The sequence below is a fragment of the Aedes aegypti genome, unplaced genomic scaffold (genome assembly GCF_002204515.2).
Source record: "Aedes aegypti strain LVP_AGWG unplaced genomic scaffold, AaegL5.0 Primary Assembly AGWG_AaegL5_hic_scaff_1431_PBJ_arrow, whole genome shotgun sequence".
Classification (NCBI taxonomy): Eukaryota; Metazoa; Arthropoda; class Insecta; order Diptera; family Culicidae; genus Aedes; species Aedes aegypti.
In genome coordinates this window covers 15181-30473 of record NW_018734869.1, presented here as the reverse complement: position 1 = coordinate 30473, position 15293 = coordinate 15181, and the positions used below count along the sequence as shown (strand labels likewise).

General features: G+C 36.9%; 1 protein-coding gene across 1 annotated transcript; it reads right to left on the bottom strand.

The window, feature by feature from the left end:
* Positions 1-214: 214 nt before the first annotated feature.
* Positions 215-13488, bottom strand: LOC110680460 (uncharacterized protein F23B12.7-like; the record flags this gene model as incomplete). The annotated part of the gene is made up of 2 exons (XM_021856263.1): positions 12708-13488; positions 215-819 (listed from the first exon to the last, which is right to left on the bottom strand). Coding segments are annotated over exons 1-2 (1289 nt in total), but the record flags the coding sequence as incomplete, so codon positions are not given.
* Positions 13489-15293: the final 1805 nt, after the last annotated feature.

The following is a 15293-nucleotide window of genomic DNA, read 5'->3' as shown; positions in this document are numbered from 1 at the left end:
GCTTCGGAGCCTCTTCCCGTTTCCGTTCGCCATGAACTGCGTCGAGTCGAGATTACTTTCGTTAATCACATCACAGCTGCTGGCACGGCTTCCGGGATCCAAGTACAGGCTAAAATGCCTTTCATGTTCCTGGTACTGCTGTGGTTGCTGTTGCTGTTGGTGCTGTTGCAGTATCACATGTTGCCGCACATTGCTCAGATTCTGATGTTGTTGCTGCTGTTGGTGGTGTTCCTGAGATTGTTGCTGTAGTCGTTGTTGCTGTTGCTGTTGTTGGTGGTGGAAACTGTGATGAAGATGATGATTCGCACTATAAATATCTATTTCTTCTTCATCCTCTCCGTCATTATCATCGTCATTTCCGCCACCAACGGTAACAATTCCGGAAAGAACATTCGATCCCATTCCAGCGAGCTTCTTTTCCTGTTTCTTCTTCCGGAAGCTGGTGTACCCGTTTTTAATTCTTGGTTTACTTTTTACGTTGATCATATACTTCAGATTGTTGCCGACGCCCCCTTCGCCTTCGTCGTCCTCGTCTTCGTCATCTTCTTCGCCGTCTTCTTCGCCATCCTCAAGCTCTTCACCATTTGCAGCAACATCATCGTCATCGCCATCTGCTTCGGCGTCGCTATTATTATTATTGATTGGCGATTTACGAGCTGCATTAGTGCTAATATCCTGCTGTCTGGCTATGCCGCCGGAGCCAGTGGTCAGCGACGTCATTGGTTTCTGCTGCTCAACAGAGACGACGGTAGATCCGATGTAGGTCGTCTCCAGTGCCTTGCTGTCCCCCATCTCGATAGGGTAGTCATAATGGATGTCCTGTTCATGGAACGAGAATGAAAAAACCAGAGAAATGGGTTAACATTTTTGGAACATGGCTCATTTGGTGTGATTGGACTGTATGTGCGCAATTGTGTGCTTCGGATAGGGTTACCATATCTGTTCTGAACGGAAGAAGTACTTTGAACTCTGTAAAAAAGTACAGAAACAAACACTAATCATTTTTTCTTAATGCGTTTGTTATAATATTTAAGTTTTAATCATTATCAATATTTGAATGTTAAAGTCTAGAAGGCGTTCTCATTCAATTTATAAATAGTTTACCTTAAGGTGATTATAAAACAAAGCCAAACCTTGAATTTTCAAGTGCACAAGACTGGAGAATCTGACAACAGTTCGCGTTGAAAACCAATCAAATTGCTTGCTTGCTAGTGGTGACCAGTGGGATACATTTTCAACGCGGAGCACTGTTTGGTTCTCAAGTCTTGTGCTCTTGAAAATTGTGAGTTGTGGCTTCATTCTATAATCACCTTAACACGTTAACGCCCAAGGTATCCCCCAATTGTACTTAAGTTTCGAAATTGTTATCAATAGTTATGTTCCCATATAATAAACACAGCTTTACCAAAAATAAAAAAAATCTATGGTAAGAATCCAAAAAACATTCCTAATGGTGAGCCGTCGATATCTGACAACTCCATAACACTAATTTTGCATTTTACTAAGACAAAATTCATGCTTGGTTATCCTTCAAAAACCGTAAATGTTGATAGAGTGAGAGTCTCTTAGCATTGCCCCACCCGAATTCGAACTCGAAGCCCCACTTTACTCTATTTGTACTCAAAAAGTACGTATGGGAACCCTAGCTTCAGACGGACTGGTCACCAACGTTTCTGGCGAAAATGGAAAAGGGTTATTTGCCTGAGGTGAAATAATGTACAACGTACACGTAAGTGATGTTACGTGTTCTTGCTGACACCGCGTCAAACTGGAAGGTTTGTGGATGAAATTGATCATTCTTGTTGAGCCACACGGTAAAGCAGCGTTTTTCGGTCGGTGGTGAATTCTTCCTGATGGAGAAGCAAGAAGATGCGAGGTCGTTTATTTGGGTGGAAACGAGTTGAAAACTGTAGAGCAAGGTTTTAACACATGATTCTCACAAGAAATAGCACTAAAGAATATTCACCAGGCTTCTGTTGAAAATGCACAAAGTCCCACAATTTTTCTAGGATACAAAAAGGAATTATTATTTTCTTTTTATATTCGCCGGTACATTTTAGATATTATCTGATTCACTACTCCTAAATTATATTGTCTTTTTAAGATAACCATACACGGGACGACACAAATTTTTCTAAAAACAAACGGATGACGTTGTGTCAAAACGTTGTCAAACCTTTAGATATATTGGAACCTTTTAATTGGTGCAGCATTCAACAAATCAAAATTGTTATAGGGAAAGTGTACCAGTTATGGCTATAGTAGTTTCCTATTTGGCCATATGTGTTTTCTCCAGCCCGATGCTAAGCAGCCATGTTTTCGAGGTCAGCATCAAACTCAAGAGCACAACGTACATTGGCGTAATCATATTAGGCAAATTTTTCTCCGATATTTCAATGTGTTCCACGCTAACCATATCAACTCAAATTGACTTGCTGTACTTCAAACGAATAGTTTGCAAACCGTTTATTGTGTTCATATAACTGTTGTTGTGAAAAAATAAATTTTTCGGCAAATAGATTTCGCCCTCCTCGATTGTTAGTCCTTAAACGACTTTTTGTTTACAAACATTGAGTTGTCAGTGGAAACCACTTCCCAGTGGGAACCAGAGATGTTTGCTCGTTGTTTTCCAATGGGGTTGTATGGGCGGGGTTTGCAAATTTTAAAATACTTTTTGAGAAGATATTTTTAGATAAAATAAATCGAGTTGAAGAATTTAAGTACCGTTTTGACTCATATTCCGAACACTTAAGGCCAACAGTGACTTCAAATGCATCTGATTGGCATAAATAAGCTGATATATGTGAACATTTTAATTTATCGGCAAAGTCTAACTGTTAACTGTTGGGTGTACAGATAAAATTGATTGTTTAAACTTGTTTAGTATTGTTTTCACGTAATAGTATGGAACAACATTTTGATTCAAATGCCGAACACTGTGTTAATTCTGTCTCATATTCCGAACACCTTGATTCAAATTCCGAACAGCACAAATAAATCGTATTCAAATGAATAATTTCGCAAATAAATTTATCTAAGCTGGTTCTACTGGTCTCAAACCAGAGAACCATGACTACTCCCGAGGTATAAAATAGATTTGAAGACGGTAAAATTGAATTACAATTGACTGCTATTTCCTGTTATTTGATGACATATTTCAGTGAAACGTTTCAACCAAACCGCCATACAAAAACCAAGTGTTCGGAATATGAGTCTGTTCGGAATTTGAGACAAAACGGTACGTAAAATTAATTAAGAAATATTACAATAAAATACCGTGATATGATTCAGCTGCTCTCCTTCTGTATTGTTGTTAAATATTTTTTTCGATTTTTTTAAAAACGAGAATTACTTCGACAATAATTTTCAAGTGCAGCAGTTTAGAATGGAAATCATTGACACTATTGTTGCAGCAGATCGATAGTATTGCTGTGTGCGTTTGAAATGCAAATATCAAATGCGGTAAGATTTGCAACAAGGAAGGCGAAGTCAAAATTTGATTTCCTTCGCTAAGTTGGCGTTGATATGCATCATCGTTGCTAAGTATCCTTTGGTAACTTTGTGTTACCGCGTTTTAAGCTCAGTTAGACTGGATTTGCACGTCAAATGCAAACAGCAATAGACCAGCATGCAAAACTCAACTGCCGGTAGAATACTTATTGTCACATCTTACAGAACGCAACATACATAATCGAGTCTAAGGGCTAAAAAATGAGTTCTTCTTTCATTGTGAAGATTTTATGTCCAAATATGTGAATGTTTGCAATCCCGGGAACATTCCGGGAAATGATTTTCTGTTTCTCGGGATTCCCGTATTTCCCGGGATTTCCGTATTTCCCGGGTAGTTCTATTAAAAAAGGATTGACCATCTATTGAGGGGCCCAGATAGCCGTAGCGGTAAACGCGCAGCTATTCAGCAAGACCAAGCTGAGGGTCGTGGGTTCGAATCCCACCGGTCGAGGATCTTTTCGGGTTGGAAATTTTCTCGACTTCCCAGGGCATAGAGTATCTTCGTACCTGCCACACGATATACACATGCAAAAATGGTCAATTGGCATAGAAAGCTCTCAGTTAATAACTGTGGAAGTGCTCAAAAGAACACTAAGCTGAGAAGCAGGCTTTGTCCCAGTTGGGACGTAACGCCAGAAAGAAGAAGAAGACCATCTTTTCTCAAAATAAAAACCTTCATACAATTTACTTGTCATATCATTCTAACCAGGGACCTTCGTTAGCCGAGTGGTTAGAGTCCACGGTTACAAAGCAAAGCCATACTGAAGGTGTCTGGGTTCGATTCCCGGTCGGTCCAGGATCTTTTGGTAATGGAAAATATCATCGTACTCATCGTACCTGCCAAACGATATACGAATGCGAAAATTGCAACTTTGGCAAAGAAAGCTCTCATTTAATAACTGTGGAAATGCTCATTGAACACTAAGCCGAAAAGCAGGCTATGTCTCAATGAAGATGCAATGCCAAGAAGAAGAAGATCATTATAAGCAATAAGTTCACTAGATAACTAGTTATAATTCGAAGTTGGTTTGTTGTTTTCCGAAATCAAATAGTTGTCAATAAAATGTATATGTTTTTGATGATATGTTTTTTTTTCTAAAAATGATTATAAGCTCTACTGCCCATAATTGCATAACACTCACATTCGACATTTTGACAAATTGGAGTTAATACCATGGAGAGTCATCAAATGATAAATACTTTCGAACAACTTACTGAAATATGTGAGATTGTTCTAGAAAATTCGAAAAAATACCAAGTTGTTTTGTCACATTGGCAATTATAATCACATAACAGTCACATTGGGATTATAGATGAGCCTCGTATTGTAATAGCAATGAAATTTCCATCAGAATTATTTTCTAACTATTCATCTAGAATGCAATATGAGTTGTACAAAACATCAGCCTCGAATATGCACTTTTCAGTTCCTGGTAATTTTTAGAAATTTTAGTTTTCTCCCATACTGCCATAAAATGCACACTTGGTATTCCATTTACTCGAAGCCTACTTTTGTCGAATTATACAAATATGCAGTTATGGGCAGTATAGTAAACAAAGGATTTTTTTTATGAATTGAGTGAACTTATAAAGTTTCATGGATGTAACAGTCACAATTTTCAACATAAGACTCTAGTTGGTTTTTATTCAAATGCTTGAAAGGATTGCTTCGATGTTGGTAAATATGATTTGAATTTCATGTAAAGCCTGACGATTAAAACGAAGCCAACAGATTTTTTTTTAATTTATCAACTCATTACGCGTGGTAAAGATGGACAAATTATGGGTGAAATTATGAAAAAATCCACGTGCTCAGCTGGAATTTGAACCCAGGGCTCTTGTATGCTAGACGAGCGCTTTACCAACTAAGCTTCCGAGCCACTTGGTGACCTAATAACTTAGTTGATTACAAGTTTAGAATTCAAATCCCCACAGATCACGCAGACCCCTTTCATATTTTTAGAAACACAAACTCACAAAAAGAGAGAATTTTTTGAAAATTTCCCGGGAAATGGCAATTTTATTTCCCGTTTCCCGGGAAGTCGAATCCCGGGAAAGTTGCAAACACTACATTAGACCATTTCACAAAAATCGAAATGTCTGCGATTCAACCAGTAAACTACCAGGCAAATTTTCATTCAATTTGGAGAAGATAAGGAGGTGCTTCAAGTCGAATTTGTGTTTTTAGCTATTCTTTACATTCAAAAAATTCTAACGGGATTTTATAGAAACGAAAATCAAAATAAATACCACTAATTGAATGAATTATTAGTACTTTACAACTTTTAAGAACACTGTACGCCGATTGGAGAAGGTTTTGACATAATAAAATTGATTTCTGTTCATGAAAGTATCTGTAAAACATACATTTATCTACAGTTTTTGTTCTACGAGATTCTTGACTTCATACTTAATCATAAAAATTCAACCGTAGTATCATTTCTTTGCCATTTCTGAACATTATTGTAGTACTTCATTTTCGTATCCGAATTAAAGATAAATTGGAAAAAATCGTTGGAATACGGCATTCCTCATTTCCCAGTATTAAGAGCTGCTGCCAAATAGCGCAATTGCTGACATGTTACAAGATTGAACATAGTAGCTTTGTTTTTTCAATGATGGAAATTTCATCAATGCAGTCGTTCTTCAAACAACATTCGCACGACTTCCGATCTTGTGGATCGGAGTTTGATTACAGGAGTTCATTTAGTTCTGCATCTCTGCCATTGTGCCCAGAATGGCCGTACTCACAAACAATGTCTAAAGTTCTATTTTATAGTTCCACATCCTTCATTTAAAGTTAAAAGAACAAAAATCGGTTCAAAAATGTATGTTTGAGAACGTTTTAAAATCATGGGTCATTTATTACCCTTAATATATAATGTGCAACTTTTTCTTAATGCATTAATTAAGAAGGTAAAAGATGAGAACTTTTAAAAAAATCATATTGTTATTTTCAGATTATTCTAGGAGAAAACACAACTGATTTAAATAATTTTCCAAAAAAGCTCTATACCTTGCATTGTAGAGCCCACATTACTTTTTTTTATTAAAGGCCGGTTTGCTACTGACAAGAAAAGGAATCGCCTATCTCGATGCGTGGAAAATTTCTCCCAAGAAATGGTCAAGAAAATCACTTTTTTCTGATCGCAGTACGCAGTTGAGAAGAAATGTCACTTCGAAGGGGGCTCTCTGTAGGAAATTTCTTGACCCTTTCAGTCAAGGAATTTCTTTACTTTTCTTGAGCGAAACAGCATACTTAGCTTAATTGACTAAAAACAAAATGGCTGCCTAAGAAAATGTGTATGGGGAGATTCAATCCCTCAAAAAACATCGGAATATTTTCAAAACACGATGATCAATTATTAATATCGATATATATTCTAAAAATAGAAGAGTTTTTTAAAAACTGAAATTATGATGAAAAAACATCAAAAAATAAAAAAGTTATCACGATTTGACTATTTTTTTTGTGTTTTAAATGAATAGCGATAAAATGGGAAATCGAGAGTTTCATCTTTATTGTAATGCTCGTACAGCTAATACAGCTAATATAGCTAATAACTTTTTTGTTTATCGTAATGATCGACTTAATGGTTGCAATCATCATTCATAGGCGTATAAAACATCGACTGTTTTCGTCATTTGAAACTAAAGTTTTTGAAACTTTTAGGTGTTTCTGTTGCTTGGTAAATATACTTTCATAGCTGCCTATTTGCCTTTTCAATGCTCTGGACAACAAGTTAATTTGCTTCAAACTGACTTGCGAAAATTGACTCGCAATAAGTCAAATTATATTGTCATTGGTGACTTCAATGCCAAACATCGGTCATGGAATAATTCTCAGAGTAATTCCAATGGCTGAATTTTATTTGATGCGTGATCTCCAGGATATTTCTCAATTCAATCCCCTGATAGCACTACATGTTTTTCCTCTTCTAGAAACTCATCTACGATAGATTTGGTCCGAACCGAATCTAGTCATCTTTGTAGCCAATTAATTACTTTTGATACTGATCATGTTCCTGTTACATTTCAAATATCCCATGAAGCGATTCTCAATCCTATCAGCTCCACTTTCAATTATATTCGAGCCGACTGGAATATATACGAAAGATATATTGACTCTAATCTTGAAGTTAACATTTCTTTACAAACAAACTTAATATTGACAATGCTCTTGAAATTTAAACAAATTCCATTGTTGAAGCCAGGAGCATTGCAATTCCAAAATGTGAAGTAAAATTTGAATCCGTGATTATAGACGATGATCCTAAACTCTTGATCCGTCTTAAAAACGTGAGGAGAAGACAATTTCAACACACTCGCGTTCATGCTATGAAAATTATAAGGCAGGATTTGCAGAAAGATATCAAGAAAAGATTTTCTCAATTAAGAAACAAAAATTTTGAAAATAAAATTTCTCAATTGGACCCTTGGTCTAGGGGAAGGGGTGGTAAAATGAACACCTTAAGGAAATCATCTTGTTTTTGATAGAAAAACGAGGAATTTGTAAAGTTCTATCGCACAACATCAAAAATAGGGATGTTATCTATAGCAGCGACATGGATTCAGACTAAAATAGCTAAATTTTCACATATTTTCATCGCTGTCAAAAAGCGATGCAAATGTTCATTTTACCTGCACTATGCGGGTTACGTCAGTTCTAATTTTCAAACGTAGTTTCCTAAAATCTTAGTTTTCGTTGATATTTTTACTTCAATAGGGCGATATTCAAAACTGAAAAGGCAATAGATGGCTCTTTTTCAGTGGTAGTAAAAACGAAATCCTGAAGCAAAGAAAGCTCTACGGAAGATGAATTAAACACAAAAAGTTATGTATTCACTTTACACTTGATTTCTAATCACTACCTTTTTGATCCAGTTTCCAAATTGCAAGTAATTTACGTTTTGCATTATTTTCCATATGTTTTGACAGTTCTCCGACTACCATTCTTCCATGCGCTTGTGTTGAAAGTTTGAGAAATTTGAGAATCCAGCGTAGCGTGATCAGTGGGAGGAATACAAACAACAGTGTCGTCGCTCGGCGGCCGGTGACAGAAACTGAATGTTCGAAAGGTTGTTGCCTGTACTTTTTGCCGCTGGCGCCAACTGTTAGTGACTAAGAACGAAATAAACAGTCGTTACCCTATTGACCTACGTATCAACTCTAACACGCAGATTTATGGTCTGAATCTTCCGTGCGTGATAAAAATAATCGAAATTTGTTTTTTTTTTCGGTGAAAGGCACGGTGTTCATTTTACCACCCCTGTTCATTTACCACCACTTCCCCTAAGCCTTTTCGGAAATTATCTAAAATTTTGAAAAAACCTCAGAAGCCAATACCGGCATTCAAAGAGGAAAACAAATCATTACTAACTAATTGCGAAAAATCTCAAAAACATGTTATGCAGTATGAAAGTGCGCACAATTTTAATTTAGGACTTGCTAGTCTAATTGAAAATCAAGTTACTCAGGACTTCGAAAATGTTCTCAATCAAGAGAACGTTTTCGAAAATTCCTAGGAGACTGATTTGGAAGAAGTGAGAACTATTATAAAAAAAATCAAAAATATGAAAGCTCCTGGCGATGATGGAATTTTCTACTTCCTCATCAAGAAACATCCAGAAAGTAGCTTAACATTCTTAGTTGATATATTTAACTAATGTTTTCAATTAGCATATTTCCCTGACAAATGTAAAAATGCTAATGATGTACCAATTTTAAAATCAGACAAAAATCCTGCAGAAGCTTCTAGCTATCGTCCAATCAGTTTGTTTTCCTCCATCAGTAAACTTTTTGAAAAGGTTATTTTGAACAGAATGATGGCCCACATCAACGAAAATTCAATTTTTGCCAATGAACAGCTCGGATTCCGACATGGACATTCGACCACTCATCAACTTTTAGGGGAAGACGGGGTAAGAGCGCCCGCCGGGGTAAGATGGACCACCTCCAGTTTGGCATGAAAACGGCGGTTTTCTTAAAAGTTAATCAAGCACTTTGCATAAACACAAGATTTTTGTCATTCCGAGGCATTTAGGGTAATATTTTAATGGAATTTTCCATAACAAATATCGAAAACAAAGTTTCTGCTCGTCGATATTGAATTTGATCTAAATTTGACAGATACTCATTTAAGGATTTCGGAAGGGATTTTTTTTGTAAAAACATTACAAATTACCCGTCCATGCTTGAACAGCAATGTGAAATATGCATTAGTGAAGTGAAAAATTAATTGTAAATATTTTAGCTTTGAAATAAGGTTATAGTTCTGAAAATTGCACTAGTGGGGTAAAACCGACCACTCTTAGTGGAATAAGATCGCCACCCCTAATTTATACCAAATAAAATGCCTGAACCATTTTTAAAGTTGTAACTAAGTTGTACATTACGATTCAAGTAAAATGAAATCAATTTTAATAAAAATACAAGCCAAATTCGCATATTTTTCCAAAATAAGGGTGTCTTAAGGGGATGATAAGTATGTATCTATTTTTTTTTTTTGAATTAATGAACCCTAAACATGATTCAATATCTACGTTAATCAATGTAGAATTCATAAAACATTATTATTTTTAGAATCACAGGGAACTGATATGTTTTATCGTAAAATTGTGTACGAAAATCGTGGTGGTCGCTTTTACCCCGTGGGTGGGCGGTTTTACCCCGTCGCTAAAAATAATCGTTATAAGACATCACTTCCCAGCCCCCTCAACAAAAACACAGCCCAGTCCCTCGAAGATGCGTCACAGAGGACGATGGAGGGACGTCCATCCTCTGGCTTCATCAGAGAGCAACTGCGGCAAACAGACCCTCTTCGCAGGCAGCAGCCTCAACACAGCACAATCGGCAAACCGGACCAACGCAATGAACAATGGATTCTGAATATGGATATGAACAACGACCCATGATGGTGAGCGCATAACGCTCTTCGCATCTTTGTGTGAGATGACGAATGAGGAACCATGCACTATAAATAGATTTAGGCTAGAGCACAAAACAAATGTATCTAGTTATAGGAAATTGGCCCAGTGGTGCCCAAGTGGACAAAGCTGCCGACCAAATAAAGTTGAAGAAAAAAAAAAAAAAAGACATCACTTTTTCAAGCTCCAAGAAATAAATATTTTTTTGCAAATACAACACTTGTGATATTTTTTGATCATAACCAAGGCTTCAAAAAACGACATGCTGCGCAGAAAAATGATTTATTGTTTCTTGACTTTGACATATGAATTAAATTGCTTAGGCGGGCGGTCTTACCCCGTCTTCCCCTATGTGTAACAAATTTGATGCGTTCCAACAAATCTGAATCTGGCTATTCTACTGGTCTTGCTCTTCTAGACATAGAAAAAGCTTTCCACAGTGTTTGGCATGAAGGTTTGATTGTAAAATTAAAGAACTTTAATATTCCAACATACATTGCTAGAATAATTCAAAGTTATCTGTCAAATCGTACACTTCAGGTTAATTATCAGAACTCCAGGTCTGAAATACTTCCTGTAAGAGCTGGTGTTCCTCAAGGCAGCATTTTGGGACCAATATTATATAATATTTTCACATCTGATATACCTGAGCTACCTCAGGGATATGCGGATGACACAGGCTTCTCCGCCAAATGACAAAGTCTGCGTGTCATCTGTAGTCGATTGCAGAAAAGCTTGGATATTTTTTTCTTCATACTTGCAAAAATGGAAGATTTCTCCTAATGCTTCCAAAACTCAACTAATAATATTCCCACATAAACCAAAAGCTCTTTATTTGTCGAGACATGTTGTCACGATGAGAGAGGTTCCAATAGATTGGTCAGATGAAGTTAAGTATCTAGGGCTCATGCTAGATAAGAAGTTAACTTTCAAAAATCACATTGAGGACATTTAAGCCAAATGTAATAAACATGTAAAATGTCTCTATCCCCTGATTAATAGAAAATCAAAACTTTGTCATAAGAACATGCTTTTGATATTCAAACAAATTTTCAGGCCAGTGATGTTGAATGCTGTACCAATATGGACTAGCTGTTGTAATACCAGGAAGAAAGCTCTGCAGATAATTCAAAATAAAATTTTGAAAATGATTCTGAAGCTTCCTCCCTGGTCTATTACCAATGAGTTACATAGAATATCCAATGTTGAAACATTGGAACAAATGTCAAATAAAATGATTAATAATTTCAGGCAAAAACCGTTACAATCTTCTATTGCCACGATTAATGCGTTATTTATTTAGGTTAAGTTAGGTTAAGTAAATTCAAAGCGTTTTTTTCTCTTATAAGCAGATGAAATCAACTCACCTGTAAAAAATCTGAACTGCTACGGCAAATGAAATGTAATATGTTGTTAACAAAATGTTAATAAAATCTTAAATTTGTTTTAGCAAATGAGGATGATAGTGTTGTCTAATAACACAGAACACCTAGATATAAGAAATCAATGTAATGTTTGAAATGATACTACTAAAGAAATTAAAAAAAGAGTTTCATTTCAAAAGGCCTTTTGAAATACAATGGAGAATCTTAAAAACTGGCATCATCGCTGTAATAAAATCACTTTTTTCTTTATTTTATTTAAACAAAACTTATCGAAGCATATCATACCGCAATTAGTACTATATCATTTGATTCCACTCCAGTTTATATTCTTTGACAAACACCATATTTCGGCCTCAACTGGAAAGACTCGACCAAAAGCAATTATTTGGATCCTATATTTTTAAAACTACCGAACGATGAAAAATGAACCAGCCATAGATTGGAGGTTTCGACAATAAAGATAAAAAATATATTTTAAAAACTATGCTATAAAAATATATGTTGCAAAAAGTCCAATTGTCCAATTTTCTTCTGTACAAAACATTAAGCTCGTTTAGAGTTGACGGATTTCGATCAAATTTTCACGGTAACTACTGGGGGTCCAAATAAACAAATTCGGAGGATATAATTTACAATTTTTACAAGACGATTTTTGCCATAATAAGATGGGCCACCTCAATGGAAACGCTGAATTTTTTGTCCTGCATACGGCGATTTGAACGACAAACTGGTGAGTTCTGTCACTCAATGTCGATAACTTCCTTTCCATTATTAAAAGCCAAAAATAAAAAATTGAATCGCAATACTGTTTGAAATATTATAATAAGTGTTGTAAAAAGTCCGCATAACAAAAATCAGTATCTGTGTTCTCAAACATCGAACTTACCAAACTTTCGACATCATCCCCGCTCTCGTTGTAGTCGCTAAACTTTTCGAACGCCTTCTCCACATCCTCCGTCGTGGGACACTTGAAAAACTCCTCCAGCACCTTGCGCGTCTCGGAAAACTCGTACAGATAATCGAACGTCGACGAGGCGGTGATGGGCGTCGTAAAGGACCCAGCACCAAAAGTTGGATTATCGTCAGCCGTGGTGGAAATCAGTCCCAGCGAGGGTTTAATTTCCGGCGTGGACCGTTTGGTGGGAATTTCCTCCGCCGTATCTTCACCCCGGTAATCGCTGTCCAATCGTATCACGTTGAGCTTGTTCATCTCCAGTGATGACGAATCCACCGTATTAGGCGAACTGCCACTGTTGATGCTTATCGCACTGACGGCAGCCCGTTTGGCGTCAAATTCGCTGAGCAAAGCATTGGCATCGAACGTGACCGAACTGTTCAGTCCAGAACTGACCTGCTCCAGTAACGTGGGAGACCTGGTTGGATGGTACGGATGGTGGTGGCTGCTTATGCTGGAACCAGGCCCATTTGGAGTGGGAGTAGTGGTGGCAGTACTTGTATTACTTGTACTATTTGCCGTCTGCTGTGATGATACAACTCGCTGTGGGAAGCCTGGACGGGGCGGTGTCAGTAGCGATGGGGAAGTCAGGTTGAGCTTGTAGTTAGACGACATATAGTAGGACGACGACGAGCTGTCCTCGTTCAAACTTAATCCAAACCGCCGGGGGGATCCTTCGTATTCTGTTTGGGAAGAAAGGGTGGAAAAGAATACGGTAAGATTAGAGTTTAGTTTATAAAGGCAAGAAATTGCATGAGGAGGGGATAAAGTTCGAACAGTCTTTGATTTCCAATAACAAAAACTTGCTGTGGTGTATTGCAATATATAGAATATACTATATAAGTACTCTTGCTCAGCTTTGAGACGTTACGACAATAGAAAAAGATAGAGGAAAAATATTATTTTGTTTCTCTACCTAAGATTTGTTGCTTTTCCCAAGCTATTTACAGATGATTGTTTGTAAAACTTTTTTGCTGGCAACAGATAAACTTGAATCAATTAAGGTAATTTGAAGCGTTTTCCATCCCCTACACGCTTAGATTTTATTACCGGAGTCGGTAAAATTTTACTGGGTGTTTGAACATAATAAAATGCATTTTTGGACGTTAAGAATAAAAAATAATTAGGCGCCATCCACAAATTACGTATCGGAATTCAACATTTTGAATTTCTTTGAAAATTATTCCATGAGCAATGTTTTGCATGAACCCGTCAACGCCCAAGGTATCTCACAATTTGAATTAAGCTCCGTATTTGTTATTCAAATTGTATTCCCATAAATCAAGTCTATGGTGAGGATGAAAAAAGTGTGTCGTCCATATCTGGTTGTTCTACAAGTTTTTTATGGGATCTGACAGCGATGCTTATATATGTATTTAACAAGTTGGTGTGGTAGCATGGTTAGCGTGCACGCATCGCGGTTGTTTTTAGCAATGTTCTAGGTTTGAATCCCGTCGGCGGCACTAGTTTTTGTTAATCCACATAGTGATAATTCTCGGGAGCAGTTGGTGAGCGAAAATATGATGGAGTGAAAAACAAATTATCCACAGAGTGGAGTGATTTTCGGTTACCCTCCATCGTAGCTCTTTTATCGTGAGCGATAAAAGATGTTCATGCGAGGAAGCGAAAAAAGCATTCTCCTTACGTGCGAAAAATCGTAGATTTCGCATCATTGATACGAAAATTCAGAACCCTGATAAAAATTTAAAAACAAGAACATCAAAAACCGAATTCCGGATAATCGAGTCTAAAATTCCGGATAATCGAATCCCGGATAATCGAGTCTCCGAATAATCGAGTCCGACCTGTACTGATAAAATGAATACCGCGTTGTATTCTTTTCGCGGCGATTAGGGTACCAGATGTTTTTTGTCTCATATGAATCCTCATTTTTTTTTTCATCCATATAGCTTTGAGGTTGAAAATTGTTGAAAGTTACCCCTTTTGACGGTACATTATCTGATGTTGAATAAAAGTTTGCTGTGCCGGTAGGGTTTTTTTTTCATTTGATTTGAAACAATTAGAACGGTTGCTCGTAGTATGAAAAGGGAAGGAGTTTGAATTATCTGCTACGATATTTGCAAAGGATTTTCCAATCGAAATTAAAAGATTCTAACGGCTACCCAACGGAAGAAAAATAGTTTGTGAATGAACAAAATTATAATCTTCCTGATGGGTATGAACATTAAGCAAGCGATAGATAACTGAAAAATGAGCATTACTGGAGATTCTACCTGTGGTATTTCCATGAACGAAAAATGCCACCATTATTCTGCCTGATACGAGCCTCGACGATTCGTTTGCGGTAATGGCAATCCCAAAAGTTAGACTTATGGTTGCCTCCGCAATTTGCGCATACATACTTTTTGGTATCATCCTTCATAGGACAGACGTTCTTAGCGTGAGAAGAATCTCTGCAAATCATGTCTTTAGTATCCATGCGGCAATATTTTGTGCCATGACCCCACTTTTGGCACCGACGGAGCTGTGTGAGGTTCTGGAAATTTCCTCAACGTC